Consider the following 21593-nt stretch of genomic DNA (forward strand, 5'->3'; position numbering starts at 1 on the left):
TTACACGTTGAGTTTAAGGAACAATGAATGTGCAAATGCAGCACCTTCTTCAAACCCCTGGGTGGTTAAGAGTAAGCAGCGATTACCGTGATATTTACAACACACAAGTGGCAAGCAATGACCATCACCAAGGAAGCATAACCTGGACATTCCCCCTCCTGCCACTATTCAATGGCTTTACCATCACCGAAATTCTCCACTATCAACATTCTGGGGGTTAACCAGTGATCTGAAACTGAACTGGATCAACCATAGTGTGGCTACAATAAATCAGAAATTGGTCATTCTGAAGTGAAACAAATTTGTTACTATTTCTAAGGTACATCAGGTCAGGAAACGTGGTGGAATACTTTCCACTTGCCTGGACGAACGTAGCACCAAGAAGTATAGCATATCTATGATAAAGCAGTTTGCTTGATTTCACTACATCCATCAAGCTTCCAATTTTTCCACTACTGATACAGTGACAGCTGTGTTTACCATCTATAAGAACACCGCTGTAGTAATTGACCAAGTATCCTCTTTCCCACGATCTCTATCACCTAAAAGGTGAAGGGCAGCAGAGACTGCGACTTGTATATGCCAGCAAGTCACCCAGCATCCTGACCTGAAAGTCTATTCCTATTACTTCCCTGTCACTGGGTCAAACTTCTGGATCCCCTTCTGAATAGCGCAGTGGGTGGACCTACACTAAATGACCGGAGTGCTTCAAAAAAGCAGGTCACCATAGTCTCCTAAACAGCAATTTCTGATGTGCATCAAATGCAAGCCTTGCCGCACGCAATGAAAGAATAACTGATGGAGTGACGTATACCAATAACATAGCAAGGAAAAGGAATGAGGACCTGAAAAGTGAATATAGGGAGTTAGGTTGGAAGCTAAAAGGCAAGACGAGCAGAGTAGCAATCTCAGGTTTGCTACCAGTGCCACGGGCTATTAAAGCTAGGAAGAGGGAGTGAGTGCAGTTGAATTGTGTAGGAGGGAGGGCTTCAAATATGTGGATCATTTGGATACCTTCTGGGTAAGGTGGGACCTGTATAAGGAGGACACATTGCACATGAACTGGAGGGATACCAATATCCTGGGTAGTTTGCTGGAACTCTTCGGGAGGGTTGAAACTAGTTTGGCAGGGGTTTGGGAACCAGAGCTATGGATCAGTGGATGGGATAGCTGGTGAACAGGCAGATAAGCATGCAGAGAATCTGTGAGGAAGGACAGACAGTTGATAGGGCAAAGTTGCAGTCAATGTGATGAGTTGAAGTGTGACTATTTTAACGCAAGAAGTGTCAGGAATAAGAGTGATGAACTTACAGCACAGAACGAGGATCTAAAATTGGAATTTAGGCAACAAAATATGTAGGTTTTTATTTCAACTATATGGTTTCTCGATTTAAAATACTACAAAATGGCCTGTGAACCATACTGCTGATTTACAGAATTAACTTGCAGTTCAAAGATAAGAGGACAATAGAGTTTTCATAAGTTGAATACTGACACATTAATTGACCATTTGAACTAACCTTGAACTAATACATGGCATGACAATTTACGTAAATTAGATATCCTTATTAAAGAAAATACCATTGGATTAGCCTGTCTTCAATCATATCACCATATTACAGTTGATTGGAATTTTCTTTATAATTAAGAACCCTTTCCCAGGAAATTTGCTGTAAATCATGTCACCATCATGTGTGATTGGTCTTTCTTGTAATTAAGGCTGTACTATTTCTTAAAAAAAAAATAATAATGTGTAATTTTCAAATGTAATTGCGCAACTTCACTCCGGAACACGGAAGCTTCAATCTCTGTTGCTGGATAAAATTGCGTCAAGGTACTTTAATTCAATAAACTAATGAATCTTGCTTTTTGAATAGACCGCATTTGTCGATTCTTTTGACCGATCTCGAACCAAGAGGCCCCTCTTGAGGGGAACGTAGATCTTCAAAATCAGTACTTGGAGCTACGATGTGGTGGCCATTATGAAGTCTTGGATAACACAGGGGCAGGAATGGTTGGTGAATGTTCCAGGGTTTAGATGTTTCAAAAGGAATAGGGAGAGAGGTAAAAGAGGTGAGGGAGCGGCATTGCTAATCAGTGATACTGTCACAGCAAAAGGGAGGTCGTCGAGAAGGGTTGGCTTAATAATCAGTCTGGGTGGAAGTCAGAAATAGGAAAGGCGCAGTCACTTTATTGGGAGCTTTCTATAGACCGCCCAGTAGCAACAGAGACACTGAGGAGCAGACTGCGAAACAAATTTTGGAAAGGTGTCATGGGTGACTTCAACTTTCCTAATATTGATTGGAACCTCCTTTGTACAAATAGTTTGGATGGAGCACATTTTGTCAGGTGTGTCCAGGAAGGATTCCTGAATCAATACGTAGATAGGCCAACTAGAGGGGAGGCCATATAGGGTTTGGTGACTGGCAATGAACCAGGTCAGTGGGAGAGCATTTCAGTGAGTGATCCCAACTCTCTGACCTTTAATATAGTCATGGAGAGGGATAGGAGCAAACAGTATGGAAACGTATTTTATGGGGGAAGGGGAATTATATTGCTATTAGGCAGGAACTGTGGATCATAAATTTTGAAAAGATATTCTCAGGGAAATGCACGACAGAAATGTGGAGGTTGTTTAGGGAGTACTTGATTCAAGTGTTGGATAGGTTTGTCCCACTCAGGCAAGGAAGGAAAGGTAGGGTGAAGGAATCTTGGATGACAAGAGCTGTAGAACATCTAATCAAGATGAAGAAGGAAGCTTATTCAAGGTTGAGAAATCAAGGATCTGACAGGGCTCTAGAGAGTTACAAGGTAGCCAGGAAGGAACTGAAGAATGGACTTAGGAATGGGGACATGGGTAGGATTAAAGAGCAAGACGATGGTCAGAGTGAGGTTAGGGCCGATTAGGGATAGTGGAGGCAATTTGCAACTGGAGTCAGAGGAGATAGGGGAGGTCCTTAATGAATACTTTGTTTCATTATTTACTAGTGAGAAGGACCTTGTCATTTTTGAGGACAGTGTGAAACAGGTTGATATGCCCGAATAGTTTGATGTTAAGAAGGCGAACGTGCTGGAAATTTTGAGAAACATGAGGATAGATAAGTCCCCTGGTCCAAATGGGATATACCCAGGTTACTATGGGAATCACAGAAATCATATAATCCCTACAGTATGGAAAATGCCATTTGGCCCAACAAGTCCACTCCAACCCTCTGAAGAGTAACCCATCCAAACCCATTCTCCAATTTATTATTTTACATTTACCCCAAATTAATGCACATCCCTGAACACTGGGCAATTTAGCATGGCCAATTCACCTAACCTGCACATTTTTGGATCGTGGGAGAAAACCGCAGCACCTGGAGGAAACTCATGCAAATTCCACACTGACAGTCACCTGACGCTGGAATTGAACCCGGGTTCCTGGTGCTATGAGACAGCAGTGCTAACTACTGAGCCACAATACCACCTGTGAAACGCGGGATGAGATTGCTGTACCTTTGGCAATGATCTTTGCATCTTCACTGCCCACTGGAGTAGTACCAGATGGTTGGAGTGTGGCAAATGTTATTCCCTTGTTCAAGAAAGGGAATAGGAAAAATCCTGAAATTACAGACCAGTCAGTCTTACATCAGTGGTGGGCAAATTATTCGAGAGAATTCTGAGAGACAGGACTTATCAATATTTGGAAAAGCATAGTTTGATTAGAGATAGTCAGCATGGCTTTGTGAGGAGCAGGTTATGCCTCACAAGCCATACTTAATTCTTTGAGGATGCGACAAAACGCATTGAAGGTAGAGCAGTGAATGTGGCGCATATGGAGTTTAACAAAAGTGTTTGATAAGGTTCCTCATAATAGGCTCATTCAGAAAGTAAAGAGGCATGGGATAAAGGGAAATCTGTCTGTCTGGATACAGAATTGGCTGGCCCATAGAAGTCAGAGTGTGGTAGTAGATAGAAAGTATTCAGCCTGGTGCTCAGTGACCAGTTGTGTTCCACAGGGATCTGTTCAGGGACCTCTGCTCTTTGTGATTTTTATAAATGACTTGGATGAGGAAGTGGAAGGGTGGGGTAGTAGGTTTACAGAATGCAGAACTGGGCTGAGAAGTGGTAGATGAAATTCAACCAGGAAAAGTATGAAGTGATTCATTTTGGAGGTCGAATTTGAATGCAGAATACAGGGTCAATGGCAGGATTCTTGGCAGGGTGGAGGAATAGAGGAATCTTGGGATCCAGGTCCACAGATCCTGCAAAATTGCCACATGGGTTGATAGGGTTGTTAAGAAGGCTTTTATTAGCAGGGGGATTGAGCTTAAGAGCCGCGAAGTTATGCTGCACTTCTATAAACCCCAGGTTAGACCATACTTGGAATATTGTGTTCAGCTCTGGTCACCTCATTACAGGAAGGATCTGGAAGATTAGATTAGATTCCCTACAGTATGAAAACAGGCCCTTCGGCCCAACAAGTCCACACCGACCCTCCAAAGAGTTACCCACCCAGACCCATTTCCCTCTGACCAATGAATCCTAACGCTATGGCCAATTTAGCATCGCCAATTCACCTGACCTGCACATCTTTGGACTGTGGGAGGAAACCGGAGCACCTGGGGGAAACACACAGGCACAGGGAGAACATGCAAACTCCACACAGACATTGGCCAGAGGCTGGAATCAAACCCGGGTCCCTGGCGCTGCGAGGCAGCAGTGCTAACCACTGAGCCACTGTGCTGCTCCCAAGCTTTAGAGAGGATGCAGAGGAGATTTACCAGGACGCTGCCAGGACTGGAGGCATGTCTTATGAAGAAAGTATGAGGGAACTAAGGCTTTTCTCACTGGAGCGAAGAAGGATGAGGGGTGACTTGATAGAGGTACACAAGATGATGGGAGGCATAGGTAGCGTGGATAGCCAGGGACTTTTTCTCATGGCGGAAATGTCTATCACGAGGGGGCATAATTTTAAAGGTCACTGGAAGATGTTTAGTGGAGATGTCAGAGGTCAGTGGGTGCATGGAATGCACTGCCAGCAGTGGTAGTAGAGTCAGATACATTAGGGACACTTAAGCGACTCTTGGATAGGCACATGGATCACAGCAAAATAAACAGTATGTAGGTTAGTTTTATCTTCAAGTAGTATAAAAGGTTGAAGTGCCTAGTCTGTTTTATACTGCTCTATGTTCTAAATTGTCCAAACTGTAGCTTGTAATTTACAGGGTACTTTTTCCCTGTCACAATTTGAAGAATTTGCACATTAAAAATGGTGGGATTAGACACCATTATTATGTTAGCAAATTTTGAGCCATTGTGCAGCTTTAAGAAATCAACCATTAACTTGTACAAAATCCATGATTCTGAATCAAACAAACTTGTTATGTTTTGCTTTGAGTACTGGAGAAACAAGCAAATTTTCAAATATTACCTGTATAAAAATATTGCATCGGTTGGAAAGATGCTCAGCAAACTTCTCTACACTCTGTACCTTGGACAAGATGCATTCCATTTTCATCATCCATGAGCTTACAAACAAGTAATATGACTGCACATCTCTATAAGACAATGTTTTACTTGAATTAGATATTTGGAAAGATGAAAACCACAGAAATAAAACATGTATTCTCATTTTTGAGGGATTTTTGATCAATAGATTAATTATCCTTTTATAAACAATCCCAAATAATGATTCTTAATTTTACTTTGTTTACTTAGCTGCTATTTTTCTTTTACAGAGAAACAGGCCATTCAGCCCCTGAAATTCCATTTACTTCAATTATGACTGATTTCTACCTTAACTCCATTGGAGCTGCATTGTTTCCATATCCCTTAAGATCACTTCTTAATCTAAATATCAGTGTTGATACTTTCCATTAAACTCCAATCCCAAGTTTTTTTTTGAGATGAAATTTAGAATTCCTAGTATTCTTTCTGTGAAGTGCTTTTTGACACTGCCCCTGTACAGCTTCACTAATTTTAATTTACATCTCCTCGTTCTGGCCTCCTGCTAAAGGAAACTCAATCATCAAAAACGATCGATCTAGTGAATAGAAACATTGAAACATAGAAACTAGGTGCAGGAGTAGGCCAATCATGGCTGGTCATGCAACTTCAGAATCCCACTTTCAGCTTCTCTCCAGACCCCTTGATCTCTTTAGCTGCCAGGGCCACATCCAGCCCCCTCTTGAATATATCTAACAAAGTGGCCCCACCAACGATGGTAGAGAATTCCACAGGTTCACAACTCTGAGTGAAGAAATTCTTCCTCATTTCAGTCCTGAATGGCTTACTGTTAATTCTTAGGCTGTGCCCTGCAGAATCTGTTCTGCAGTCCTCACTCCCCAAAGCCACTGATCTTTTGTCAGGCGTTATGCAACTGGAGCTTTAAGTATTACTTGCATCATTTTGCATTCCAATCTTTTCAAGATAAAGGCCTTTTCTTTGCACCTGCCCATTGCGTAAATTATGTAACTTTGCTAACTTGTGTAGTTGGGTCCCTGAATCTTTTTACCTCATAAGGTCTGGTTTGCCATTTGGCAGCAGGGATCCTAGGGGAGGGGTCTCTACGTGAGAGTCCTCTCATTTTCCATCAAGGACCTAAAGTGGAGGGTGTTGCATGTAGCAGTCCCTTATAACCGCAGATTGCAGCGGTTCACAGACTCCCAGCCCAACTGTTTATTTCGTGGTGATGTGCAGTCTACGGACCATGTATATATATTGATTGTAGGAGATTGCAACCAGTGTTTGGTAAATTGAAAAATCTTTTGTTGTGCTTTTGGTTGCACTTCAACCATTTGTTCCTGATCTTTGGATATCTGGTGAAGAGGGGTGTAAGCAGATCAAAGGACCTCTTCCTAAGTCTGCTCCTAGGCCTGACCAGGCTGGTTATTAACAAGTCCATGCAGCAGCCAACAGAGGTGATCATAGCTGCCAACTGTCTGACCCTCTTCTGCAGTTAGGTTCATGTACAGGTGCCTCTGCAGTGGGAGTACCCATTGTCCATCAATGCTCTTGATGCTTTTACAAAGAAGTACAGGGAATATAGTGCTTTATTTCCCCCCCAATTCCAGTTTGATTCAGCCCATCCCACTCTTCCTATGCCTCCTTCACTTTTGATGGCTCATATTAACCATAATTGGCTTTGTGTGTGAATATTTAATTGGCTACACATTTAATAGATGGTGGTTTATGGTTTTTAAACGAAAACAACGAAAATTCACCATGATTTGGTGGTGGGAAAATTGCTTAGTGGTGTGTGATAGGCTGATGTGGTCCAGTGGTATTGTCCCTTCCTGTGGACCAGAAGATTCAGGTTTAACTTCTACATGCCCCAGGCATGTATCATAACACACCAAAAAAGATCGATTAAAAAAATATAAAGTGGATCCAGACGGATTCTTGTGGTGTAGTGATAGTGTTCCTATCTCTGAGCCAGGAGACTTGGCTTCAAGTCCCACCTGCTCCAGGGGTAGGTCATGACATTTTTGAACAGACTGATTAAAAAAACACACAAAAAAAGCACACTTACAGTACTCGTAATGGTGTAGTTCTAGTGTCCTACCACTGAATCAACAGGCCCATATTCAAGTCCCACTTCTTAAGAGGTGCTTAGTAATACCTCTGAACAAGTTAATTGGACAATATATAAAGCAGACCCGGGGGCTAGCTGAAATAGTTCAGCTGGCAAAGTGTTAGCACAAAGATTTTAAGGTCCCCAGTTCAATCCTGCATTGAAGGGATCACAATGGTAGTGTCCCTTCATCTCAGCCAGGAGGCCAGGGTTCAAATCCCACCTACTCCAGAAGTGCGTCATAACATCTCTGAAAAATATAAATAAAGCAGACCCAGGAATGCTGTCTAGACCCAGCTGGGACTAGCCTATACACATGACACATTCGTGCTTACTTTGGTGTCCAACAGTAAAAGATGCTCATTTCCAGCTGGTCTTGCTACGTTATTACACCAATCCATGGAAATTTTTCCTAAATTCAGATTTTTTTAATGAATAATGCATCCACAATTTTTTCTCTGTATACTTTTAATATCTTGGATCTATTGGGTCCTTAAGAGTTGCCTATCTTTAATATAATTATCTTTGCCTTTTTATTTCATTGAATCAGTTCCTGTTCTTCATATATTGTCAGCTCTCCTTGTATCTTTGGTACTTAACCCTCATCACTTACTGTGAAGACCACATCAATTTACAAGTTAACAATTTCTGAATGCCAAGTACAAGATCACTTCATTTCCCTTAGTCTCTTAGCATATTTTTATAAACCCTTTTATGTTATTGTGGCTACCCTTTATGACTTTTCTTGTATTCCTTCTTAGGATATAAAACCCACTAATATTTGGGACTATAAATTAAAATGGAAGTTGGATTGCTATGCAACTGAAATACCAAGAGTTTTGCAACTTGGAAAAATTGGGTGCTCCATATGTTTAGCTGCAGTGGATGATGTTGCTTTTTGAAATGGAGGGAGATAATTTGCGACTGAGTGACAAAAGTTTTTTCAGCTAAGGAAATTCTGCCCGAGACCAGCCCTCTAATTGTCACAAAGTACAATTCAAACAAAGCTATAACTGCAAGGACAGCAGAGACATGCAGAAGCTGCAAAATGAAAGACTCATCTCTCTCCTTACCCATATCAGGGGAAATGAGCCATACAGGAAAGAATTCTAACAACAGACCTAGGTCCACTAGATCAACTATTAAAGTGAAGAAATGCCACCGCTTTACAGTCAACAGCATTATGCCTTAATAATGTTATTATGTCTAAAAATCAAGAGAAACTGAAAAAATTTAATCCACTTGAGATCTGGACATTTGTTCTTCACAACTTTGTTTACCTTATCTATATCATCTTTCCACCTAAAACGGGTCAAATTTTCTCTTTTCTGTCTGTTTTAATGAATGCGTGCATGCATATGTATATGTACATGTGTATATGTACACATGCGTATATGTGTATACGCATGTGTATATGTACATGCATGCTTGTTTGTGGATTGGGGGTTTTTGAGGGGATATAGTTTAAATCACAGTTGTAAATTAGAGATCACTTCTTTTATCTTCCTTTTGATAAAGGAGAGTGTGTTACAATAAACAGTTATGTTATTGCCTGTTAAGTAACTTGTGAATTGTTTTTGTCTTGAATAGTAGTCAGTCAGGTAAATTGGCCATTTTGATTGTGTCTTTGGAATGTTACTTGGGACAGCTTGTGGAAAACTGGGGCATAATTATCAGTGCTCTCGTCAGTTAGGTTGTAACAACAGCGTTTATCATTTCCTTTAACAAGGTTATTTTGTCCTTGGCATTTTTTAAACGGGGTCGTAAAGGTACAGGTGCCAATATGACTGAACGGGTGACTTTAATAATGGTTAAGAGATACTGCCTAAGGCAACAATCAGGGAAAAGGGCCTTTAGGTTTTTTTTAAATACACTTGTACAATGAAAGGGGAGTGGCCAGTTCTCCCAGTTCAGGGATTTTTCTAGTTCGGTTTAGCTTTAGCTTGGGACCCTGAGAAGCTGCTGGGAAAGAAAAGAGGCTCCTTGTTTCAGCCAATGATCCCTGGCTGACCCTCTCTGCAATCTCTCCTTTCCTGTAACAACCTGAATTTACATCTTTGCCAAGGAAGTGAACACTGCAGATGGAGATCAGAGTCGAGAGTGTGGTGCTAGAAAAGCACAGCAAGCCAGATAGCACCCGAGGAGCAGGAGAATCGATGTTTCAGGCATAAGCCCTTCATCAGGAATGAGGCTTGTGGCCGGGGGCTGAGAGATAAATGGGAGGAGGTTGAAGGGAAGGTAGCTGGGAACGCAATAGGCAGATGAAGGTGGCGGACAAGGTGATAGGTCAGAGAGGAGGGTGGAGTGGATGGATGGGAAAGACGACGGACAGGTCAAGAATGCTGTGCAGAGTTGGAGGCTTGGGACTGGAAAAAGTTAGGGGGAGGGGAAATGGGGAAACTGGCAAAATCCACATGTGGTTGAAGGGTCCCAAGGCAGAAGATTAGGCGTGCTTCCTCCAGGTGTCGAGTGGTTAGGGTTTGGCGATGGAGCAGGCCCAGGACTTGCATGGCCTTGGTGGAGTCAGAGAGAGAATTGAAGTGTTCAGCCATGGAGGGGTTAGGATTTCCCCATTTCCCCTCCCCCCACTTTGTCCCAGTCCCAAGTCTTCAACCCGGCACCGCCCTCTTGACATATCCATTGACTTTCCCATCTATCCGCTCCACCCTCCTCTCCGACCTATCACCTTCTCACCCACTTTCATCTACCTATTGCATTCCACACCCCCACCCCATTTCTCTCTCAGCTCCCCCCTGCCCACAAGCCTCATTCCTGATGAAGGACGTGTGTCTAAAATGTCAATTATCCTGCTCCTCGGATGCAACCTGGCCTGCTGTGCTTTTCCAGCACCACACTCTTGAATTGTGCCAAGGGGTGTGTTCATGGGACGTTGCAGGAAATTGGATCACTTGTTTGTTAAGTTTTTTCAAATAGTTATTATTCTAAATACGGTTTTCTTTTGCTTAAGTTTAATTTGGTCATCTGTAAATAAATTCAATTTTGTTTAAAACTGAGTGGTTTGACCAGCTGCATCATCCTGGAATATCCACCTTACACCTGCTTAAAACAACTAGACAATGCAGGGTCTGGGCTATCTTCTTGAAATGTCTTGAGGGGGTCTAGTCTGGTCAATAACACCTAGCAGACAGGATCATGACTGCTCTCTGTTTTTGTATGTGTCATGTTTTTTAAACCACTACTTTCACACCACATAAGTCAAGAAATGTTATTTCGCTTTTCCAGGTTCAAAAGCTGATGTTAATCTGAGGGCAGCAAGAATCAGAGGACAAACCAGGCTTGAAAATTCCAGGACGCAAGGCTTATAAAAATACAAGCTGTGGAAAGTGTGACGAGATAACTGTCAGCACTGAAAAAAAGAATCTGAGATCAAAGTTCTTCTGGTTGAGACGACTGGTGGCTGTTTTTGCAGTTTGTTCTGTGGACTACTGAATTTTCTAAGTGTGTTTGGTATAAATTTTATTTGAATGGCTCTGCAAGTGGGTTAAAAGGGACCAACATGATGCTGAATAATCTTTGGTTAAAATGCATCTGGCACATTTGCCATCAGATGACAAACCTTTTAATACCTTTTTTTTGCCTTATATAAAGTGAGTGGCTATAGGGATTAGAAATCTTACATCGATAAAATCGATCTTATATAATGGGACACCGTGTCTCATCACTGTCTCCCTAGACCTAGAAAATTGGCTTTCCTTATTGATTCCATCAGAGATCTTTTATTTTTCTTACGTAACTATTATATTTTGTCCTTCGATGAAAACAGGCTCAATGTCTTTTCACGATCAAACCTACTGCCCTTGGAAGTATCCTGGTGAATCTAAGCAATATGTTCTCACCAAGAGCACTTGAAACATGAAAAATGCAGTAATCCACAAACAGAAACTTACTTAGATAGAGTTTGGGCCTTCTGTTGTAGAAATGTTTCTCTCTGGCTTTTAATAGTTTGTAAATTCTTTTTTTCTGTGATCTTGGCAGCTGGTGCCATTTTGTCCAGCAAAAACTGATCAGCAAACCAGATAATATTGGCAGTGAGGGTGATGGCCGGTACCTGCAATGGTTCAATAGGTCAAGCAATACCCAGGATTCAATGTGACTTGGATGAAAAAATGTTGAGTGAAATATCCCACAGGTAGACATCACTTACCTTCTTGCAAATATCCATTAATGATTTGTACAGTTTTTTATCTAATGTTCTGAAAATCTGGAAGTGCAACACAAACAGTGTGCAAACCCCAACATACTTATCTCGCTGGTCAATTTCAGAAGGCTCCCCTGTGCAAAAATAAATGACAATTAAAAAATTTTATGGAATGATACAATCATTGCAAGATGACCCAAGACTTAAATGGATGTTAAACATAATTCTTAAACTGACAAACTTCATCCAGAATATTGTTTATTGGAAGTCAAATCATGGATTTCACTTCAAGAATGCAAATGAAACATCACAGCAGGTTAGCATGATTCAACAAATACAATGTCACATGATCTGAAGTAATCAGCACAGTAACAGGATAGGCTCGCCAGACTCTTTCAGTAGTACTTGTCAGATTATTTACAGAGATCTTGTTTTAAAACTCAGATTTAAAAGTTACTTTCGCTATCAAAATTAGAAACAACACTGAAACATACATTGTGTAGCATACATTTACATTGTGTCCTAAATGTAGCAAGATGCCCCAAGGCACTTCACACAAACAGTATCAAGAAAACTTTGACAGCCAGCCACATACCAGAATGGGTGACCAACAGCATGCATTTTAGGAAGATTTGAAAGGAGAAGAGGGAAGGGATACAAAGGACAGTGAAGTAATAGCAAGATTTGAAAACAAGTTGAGGTTTTAAAATTGAGCTGTTGTCAGCTGTTGAACATAAGTCAGCAAGTACAAGGGTGATGGGAGAATAGAATATTGTGGGAGTAGAGGTGGAAGAGTTCTAAAGGATCTTAAATGTTCACAAACGGCAAGGCATAAGCCTGGTCGGAACAGCATCAGAATTGTCAAGCTCAAGGGGCAACCACATTCACTGTGGCACATCAGGGAGGCTGACAGGTTTCAAATCAGGCAAAGGTGAGGACTGTAGATGCTGGAAACCAGAGTGGTGCTAGAAACGCACAGCAGGTCAGGCAGCATCCGAGGAGCAGGAAAATTGATGTTTTGGGCAAAAACTCTTCATCAGGAATAGAGGCAGGAAGCCTCCAGGGTGGAGAGATAAATGGTGGGGGTGGGGGTTCAGGGCGGGGGGGGGGGAATGAAGGTAGCAAAGAGTACAATAGGTGAATTGATGTGATAGGCAGAGGGGAGGGCAGAGAGAATAGGTGGGAAATGAGATTGGCGGGTAGTCATGAGGACAGTGCTGTGCTGGAAGGTTGGAACTGAGGTAAGGTGGGGGCAGGGGAAATGAGGAAACTGGTGAAGTCCACATTGATGCCCTAGGGTTGAAGTGTTCTGAGACAGAAGATGAGGCACTCTTCCTCCAGGTGTCGGGAGCCTGGGAGATAGTGAGGAAAGAGATCAGTCTGAGACTGGTACAGTTGAGAAAAGAAGCGAGTCAAACAATCAGGGCAGGCAGGGACAAAGCAGAGAACAAGGCAGGACTGAAAAATTAAACTGCATTTATTTCAATGCAAGGGGCCGAACAGGGAAGGCAGATGAACTCAGGGCATGGTTAAGAACATGGGACTAGGATATCATAGCAACTACAGGAACATGGCTCAGGGACGGACAGGACTGGTAGCTTAATGTTCCAGGATACAAATGCTACAGGACGGACAGAAAGGGAGGCAAGAGAGGAGGGGGAGTGGCGTTTTTGATAAAGGATAGCATTACAGCTGTACTGAGGGAGGATATACCTGGAAATACATCCAGATAAGCCATTTGGGTTGAACGGAAAAATAAGAAAGGATGATCACCTTATTGAGATTGTATTATAGACCCCCTAATGGCCAGAGGGAAATTGAGAAACAGATTTGTAAGGAGATTTCAGTTATCTGTAAGAATAATTGGGTGGTTATGGTAGGGGATCTTAACTTTCCAAACATAGATTGGGACTGCCATAGTGTTAAGGCTTTAGGTGGAGAGGAATTTATTAAATGTGTACAAGAAATTTTCTGATTCAGTATGTACCTACTAGGGAAGGTGCAAATCTTGACCTACTCTTGGGAAATAAGGCAGGGCAGGTGACTGAGGTGTCAGTGGGGGAGCACTTTGGGGCCAGAGACCATAATTCTATTAGATTTAAACAGTGATGGAAAAAGATAGACCAGATCTAAAAGTTGAATTTCTAATTTGGAAGGCGGCTAATTTCAATGGTATTAGGCAAGAATGTTCAAAAGCTGATTGGAGGCAGATGTTCGCAGGTAAAGGGATGGCTGGAAAATGGGAAGCTTTCAGAGGGAAAGATATAAAAGAGACCTAAGGGGCAACGTTTTCACGCAGAGGGTGGTACATATATGGAATGAGCTGCCAGAGGATGTGGTGGAGACTGGTACAATTGCAACATATAAGAGGCATTTGGATGGGTATATGAATAGAAAAGGTTTGGAGGAATATGGGCCGGGTGCTGGCAGGTGGGACTAGATTGGGTGGGGATATCTGGTCAGCATGGACGGGTTGGACCGAAGGGTCTATTTCCATGCTGTACATCTCTATGACTCTGTGACTAAATGAGATAACGAGAATCCAGAGAAAGTATACTCCTGTTAGGGTGAAAGGAAAGATTGGTAGATGGAGGGAATGCTGGATGACTAAAGAAATTGAGGGTTTGGTTAAGAAAAAGGAGGCATGCGTCAGGTATAGACAAGATAGATCAAATGAATCCTTAGAAGAGTATAAAGGCAGTAGAAGTGTACTTAAGAGGGAAATCAGGTGGACAAAAAGGGGACACGAGATAGTTTTGGCAAATAGAGTTAAGGAGAATCCAAAGGGCTTTTACAAATACATTCAGGACAAAAGGGTAACTGGGGTGAGAATAGGGCCCCTCAATGGTCAGCAAGGTGGCCTTTGTGTGGAGCCACAGGAGATGGAGGAGTTACTAAAAGAGTATTTTGCATCAGTGTTTTCTGTGGAAAAGTACATGGAAGGTGTAGAATGTAGGGAAAAAGATGGTAACATCGTGAAAAATGTCCATATTACTGAGGAGGAATTGCTGGATGTCTTGAAAACACATAAAAATAGATAAATCCCCAGGATCTGATCAGGTGTACCCTAGAACTCTGTGGGAAGCTAGGGAAGAAATTGCTGGGCCCCTTGCTGAGATATCTGTATCATTGATAGTCATAGGTGAGGTGCTGGAAGACTGGAGGTTGGCTAGTGACTGGTGGTGTCACTGTTTAAAAAGGGTGGTAAGGAAAACAAAGGAACTATAGACCAGTGAACCTCACGTTGGTGGTGGGCAAGTTGTTGGAGCGATATCCTGACGGACAGGATGTACATGTATTTGGAAAGGCAAGAACTGATTAGGGAGAGTCAACATGGCTTTGTGCATGGAAAATCATGTTTCATGAACTTGATTGAGCTTTTTGAAGAAGTAACAAAGGGGATTGATGAGGTAAAAGTGATCTATATGGACTTCAGTAAGGTGTTCGACAAGTTTCCTCTTGGGAGACAGGTTAGCAAGGTTAGAGCTCATGGAATACAGTGAGAACTAGCCATTTGGATACAGAACTGGCTCAAACGGTAGAAGACAGAGGGTGGTGGTGGAGGATTGTTTTTCAGACTGGAGGCCTGTGACCAGTGGAGTGCCACAAAGATCGGTGCTGGGTTCACTACTTTTCATCATTTATGTAAATGATTTGAATGTGAGCATCAGAGGTATAGTTAGTAAGTTTGCAGATGACACCAAAATTGGAGGTGTAGTGGACAGCGAAGGAAGTTACCTCAGATTACAACGAGATCTTGATCAGATGGGCCAGTGGGCTGAGAAGTGGCAGGAGGAGTTTAATTTGGATAAATGCAAGGTGCTGCATTTTGTGAAAGCGAATCTTAGCAGGACTTATACACTTAATGGCATCTTAGGGAGTGTTGCTGAACGAAAAGATTTTGGTGTGCAGGTTCATAGCTCCTTGAAAGTGGAGTTGCAGGTAGACAGGATAGTGAAGGCTGCATTTGGTATGCTTTCCTTTATTGGTCAGGGTATTGAGTACAGGAGTTGAGAGGATATGTTGTGGCTGTAAGCCGTACAGGACATTGGTTAGGGCACTTTTGGAATATTGCGTGCAATTCTGGTCTCCTTTCTATTGGGAAGGATGCTGTGAAACTTGGAAAGGTTCAGAAAAGATTTATAAGGATGTTGCCACGGTTGGAGGATTTGAGCTATAGGGAGAAGTTTAATAGGCTGAGGCTGTTTTCCATGGAGCTTCTGAGGCTGAGGGGTGACCTTATAAGAGGTCTATAAAATCACGAGGGGCATGGATAGGGTAAATAGACAAAGTCTTTTCCCTGGAGTGAGGGAGTCCAGAGCTAGAGGGCATAGGTTTAGGGTGAGAGGGGAAAGATGAAAGAGAGACCTAAGGGGCAACTGTTTCATGCAGAGGGTGGTACATGTATGGAATGAGCTGCCAGAGGAAGGGGTGGACGCTTTAAAACATTTGCAACATTCAAGATGGGTATATGACTAGGTAGAGTTTGGAGGGATATGGGCCGGGTGCTAGCAGGTGGGCCTAGATTGCGTTGGAATGTCTGATTGCCATGGACGAGTTGGACCAAAGGGTCTGTTTCCGTGCTCTATATCTTTATGACTCTATGACCCCCACAGTACGGTACAAATGCACAAGGAAAAGAACAACAAAATGCAAAAATATCAGTCATTACAGAAATCTGAACAACTGGAGGGGGCAAGTGTTTCTTTAATGTCACCATGAGATCCTGCAATTCATTACTTTCCTGGCACCTGCAAACCATCATGAGAAGGGTGAAAAATATTCTGCAGTGTAAAGGAGTAAACCAGATGTTATGGCACACATTGATACAACAGAGCGATATCAACTTTTTACAGCTGTGAGAAAGTTAATTAGAAGAACCTCAAAAGGTAATAATCTCTGGATTACTCCCAATGGTGCATGCAGGCTCGATTAGAAAAAAAACGACAGATCATTGGCTGGCTTGCTTAGGATATGGTGCAGGAAGGAGGACATCACATTCTTGGAGCTTTAGGACCAATACTCAGGCAGGAGGCATCAATTTAAATGGAACAAGTTGCATCTCAAGAGGACAGGTAGCAATGTCCTTACAGGGAAGTTCACTTTGGTTGCAGAATGGATTGAGGAGGACAATACTGAACACAAATACAGGTTTAGAATACATATATGTAATGCGCAAAGTTATGTTAATAAAAATAATGAATTAGCAGAAGAAAGTTGTGTAAGAACACAATATAGGACAAGAATTGAAATATGGTTTAAAAATTAAGATGGGCACTTAATATTCAGAGACACGGTGGCACAGTGGTTAGCACTGCTGCCTCACAGCGCCAGAGATCCGGGTTCAATTCCCGCCTCAGGCGACTGACTGTGTGGAGTTTGCACGTTCTCCCCGTGTCTGCGTGGGTTTCCTCCGGGTGCTCCGGTTTCCTCCCACAGTCCAAAGATGTGCAGGGTCAGGTGAATTGGCCATACTAAGGGGTAAATGTAGGGGTATGGTTGGGTTTCGCTTCGTCGGGTCGGTGTGGACTTGTTGGGCCGAAGGGCCTGTTTCCACACTGTAATCTAATCTAATCTAATCTAATCTAATCTAAAAAAAAACAAGAGTCTTCAGAACATAGTCAGTGATAGGGAAACTATTGGAGAAACTTCTGAAGGACTGAATCAATACCACTTGGAAAGGCATTGGCTAATTTGGGATTGTCAGCAGGGTATTGTCAGAGGGAGGTCATGCCTAACAAATCTTTTCAGAACTTTTTTGAATATGTGATCAAATGTGTAGATGAGGGAAGTTCAGCTGATGTAGTTTCTCTGGACTTTAGCACAAGGTGCCACATGGGAAATTCACTGAGTCTATACTCGATGGCATTTAGTAGGATGAGGGGATCTAGTTAAAACATACAGACTACTTAATGGCCTAGGCAGAGTAGATGTTGGGAAGATGCTTCCATTGATAGGAGAAATTAGAGCCCGAGGACACAGCCTTAGAGTACATAGAATGTAGAACAGAACAGCACAGTACAGGTCCTCAATGTTATGCCAACCTTTTTCCTACTCTAAGATCAAACTAACCTCCATACCCTTCATTTTACAATCATCTACGTGCCTATCCAAGAGTCACTCAAATGTCCCAAATGTATCTGACTCCACTACCACTGCTGGCATTGCATTCTACGCACTCACCACACTCTGTGTAAAAAAACTGATCTCTGACACCTCCCCTAAACCTTGCTCCAATAACCTTAAAATTATGCCCCCTTGTGACAACCATTTCTTCCATGGGAAAAAGTCTCTGACTATTTGCTCAATTTATGCCTCTCATCATCTTGTACACCTCTATCAAGTCGTCTCTCGCTCTTCTTTGCTCCAATGAGAATAACCTCTTAACCTGGGTGGCAAATTTGAAGCATCAATGGACATGGACCCCAAGATCCCTCTGTTCCTTCACACTGCTAAGATTCCTGCCTTCAACCCTGTATTCTGAATTCAAATTTGACCTTCCAAAATAAATCACTTCACACTTTTCCAGGTTGAACTCCATCTGCCACTTGTCAGCCCAGTTCTGTATCCTGTCAATGTCCCATTGCAACCTACAATAGCCTTCCACACTGTAAAGGAAAGACCTTTCAGAACAGAGGTAAGGAGAAACTTCTTCAGCCAGAGAGTTGTAAATCTATGGAATTCATTGCCACAGAAAGCTGTGGAGGCCGGTCATCGAGTATATTTAAGACTGAGATAGATAAGTTCTTGAATATCAAGGGGATCAAGGATCACAGGGAAAAAGCGGGAGAATGGGGTTGAGAAATATATCAGCCATGATTGAATGGCGGAGCAGACTCAATGGCCTAATTTCTGTTCCTGCACATTGACTTAGTGGTTAGTACTGCTGCCTCACAACACCAGAGACCCAGGTTCGATTCCAGCCTAGGACGATTGTGTGGAGTTTGCACATTCTCCCTGTGTATGCGTGGGTTTCCTCCGGGTGTTCTGGTTTCCTCCCACAATCCAAAAATGTGCAGGTGAGGTGAAGTGGCCACGCTAAATTATCCATGGTGTTCAGATTCATTAGTCAGGCATGAATATGGGGTAAGGGAACAGATCTGGGTGGGTTATTCTTCGGAGGGTCAGTGTGGACTTGTTGGGCTAAAGGGTCTATTTCCACACTGTAGGAATATTAATTCTAAAATTCTAATATGAAATTCAGGGAAGATGGCTTAGTAATAGGATAAAAGGTAGGGAGGAGGGACATGGGGGAGGGGCGGTGGAAAGCGATAGGTGGAAGGAGGTTAAGGTGAGGGTGATAGGCCGGAGTGGGGGTGGGGATGGAGAGGTCAGGAAGAAGATTGAAGGTTAGGAAGGTGGTGCTGAGTTTGAGGGTTGGGACTGAGACAAGGTGGGGGGAGGGGAAATGAAGAAACTGGAGAAATCTGAGTTCATCCCTTGTGAGGATGAAAGATCAGTCCTCGGCAGAGGCCTCACCTTCATCCCCTACGCTCTCGGATTAACGAGTTCAACACGCAGCGAGACATCGAACAATTCTTCCGCTGCCTTCGCGCCTACTTCTTCAACCAGGATTCTCGCCCACCCTCTGACGACCCCTTCTCCCGCCTCCAACACACCCCATCCACCTGGACACCCCGTGCTGGCCACTTACCTGCCCTCGATCGCTTCATAGCCAACTGCCACCGCGACATTAACCGCCTCAACCTCTCACCCACTCCAACCTCTCACCCTCGGAACGTGCAGCCCTCCACTCCCTCCGTTCCAACCCCAACCTCACTATCAAATCGGCAGACAAGGGAGGCGCAGTGGTAATTTGCCGCACTGATCTTTACACCGCTGAGGCTAAATGCCAGCTCGCGGACACCTCCTCCTACTGCTGCCCCCTTGACCATGACCCCACCTCCCACCACAAAACCATCATCTCCCAGACCATCCATAACCTCATCTCCTCAGGGGATCTCCCATCCACTGCCTCCAACCTCATAGTCCCACAACCCCGCACCACCCGTTTCTACCTCCTGCCCAAAATTCACAAACCTGACTGCCCCGGCCGACCCATTGTCTCAGCCTGCTCCTGCCCCACTGAACTCATCTCTGCATACCTCAACACGGTCCTGTCCCCCTTAGTCCAAGAACTCCTCACCTACGTTCAGGACACCATCCACACCTCCACCTCCTCCATGATTTTCGCTTTCCCAATCCCCAACGCCTTATCTTCACCATGGACATCTAGTCCCTGTACACCTCCAACCCCCATCACAAAGGACTCAAAGCCCTCCACTTCTTCCACCGACACCCTCCTTCGACTGACTGAACTAGTCCTCACTCTGAACAACTTCTCTTTCCAATCCTCCCACTTCCTCCAAACCAAAGCAGTAGCCATGGGCACCCGCAATGCCTGCCTCTTCATAGGATATGTGGAACATTCCATCTTCCGCAGCTACACTGGCACCACCCCCCACCTTTTCCTCCGCTACATTGATGACTGTATCGGCGCTGCCTCGTGCTCCCACGAGGAGGTTGAACAGTTCATCCACTTTACTAACATCTTCCATCCCGACCTCAAATTTACCTGGACCGTCTCAGACTCCTCCCTCCCCTTCCTAGACCTCTCCATTTCTATCTCGGGCGACCAAATCAACTCGGACACTTACTATAAACCGACCGACTCCCACAGCTACCTAGACTACACCTCCTCCCACCCCGCCCCCTGTAAAAACGCCATCCCATATTCCAAATTCCTTCGTCTCCGCCGCATCTGCTCCCAGGAGAACCAGTTCCAATACCATACAACCCAGATGGCCTCCTTCTTCAAAGACCCCAATTTCCCCCAGACGTGATCGACGATGCCCTCCACCGCATCTCTTCCACTTCCCGCTCCTCTGCCCTTGAGCCCCGCCCCTCCAATCGCCACCAGGACAGAACCCCACTGGTCCTCACCTACCACCCCACCAACCCCCATATACATCGTATCATCCGTTGTCATTTCCGCCACCTCCAAACGGACCCCACCACCAGGGATATATTTCCCTCCCCTCCCCTATCAGCGTTCCGAAAAGACCACTCCCTCCGTGACTCCCTCGTCAGGTCCACACCCTCCACCAACCCAATCTCCACTCCTGGCACCTTCCCCTGCAACCGCAAGAAATGCAAAACTTGCACCCACACCTCCCCCCTTACTTCCCTCCAAGGCCCCAAGGGCTCCTTCCATATCCGCCACAAATTCACCTGCACCTCCACACATTCATTTACTGCATCCGCTGCACCCGATGTGGCCTCCTCTATATTGGGGAGACAGGCCGCCTACTTGCGGAACGTTTCAGGGAACACCTCTGGGACACCCGGACCAACCAACCCAACCACCCCGTGGCTCAACACTTCAACTCCCCCTCCCACTCCACCAAGGACATGCAGGTCCTTGGACTCCTCCATCGCCAGACCATAGCAACACAACAGCTGGAGGAAGAGTGCCTCATCTTCCGCCTAGGAACTCTCCAACCACAAGGGATGAACTCAGATTTCTCCAGTTTCCTCATTTCCCCTCCTCCCACCTTGTCTCAGTCCCAACCCTCGAACTCAGCACCACTTTCCTAACCTGCAGTCTTCTTCCTGACCTCTCCGCCCCAACCCCCACTCCGGCCTATCACCCTCACCTTAACCTCCTTCCACCTATCGTATTTCCAACCCCCCCTCCCCCAAGTCCCTCCTCCCTACCTTTTATCTTAGCCTGCTTGGCACACTTTCCTCATCCCTGAAGAAGGGCTCATGCCCGAAACGTCGATTCTCCTGCTCCTTGGATGCTGCCTGACCTGCTGCGCTTTTCCAGCAACACATTTTCAGCACTTGCTTTCATCAGTCATGACACAGAGTACA

General features: G+C 44.0%; 1 protein-coding gene across 1 annotated transcript in view; it reads right to left on the reverse strand.

Moving 5' to 3' along the window:
• The window catches only part of washc4 (WASH complex subunit 4), a 133676-nt gene that overhangs the window by 50243 nt on the left and 61840 nt on the right, over positions 1-21593 (reverse strand). The window contains exons 12-14 of the mRNA XM_043713263.2: positions 11724-11851; positions 11467-11627; positions 5417-5543 (exon numbers count right to left, since the gene is read on the reverse strand). Of these exons, the coding sequence (XP_043569198.1) occupies positions 5417-5543; positions 11467-11627; positions 11724-11851 (416 nt within the window). The remainder of the gene's footprint in view (positions 1-5416; positions 5544-11466; positions 11628-11723; positions 11852-21593) is intronic.

This window comes from Chiloscyllium plagiosum, unplaced genomic scaffold, assembly GCF_037043375.1.
Source record: "Chiloscyllium plagiosum isolate Xiang-an unplaced genomic scaffold, Cpla_swu_hap1 HiC_scaffold_23, whole genome shotgun sequence".
NCBI lineage: Eukaryota > Metazoa > Chordata > Chondrichthyes > Orectolobiformes > Hemiscylliidae > Chiloscyllium > Chiloscyllium plagiosum.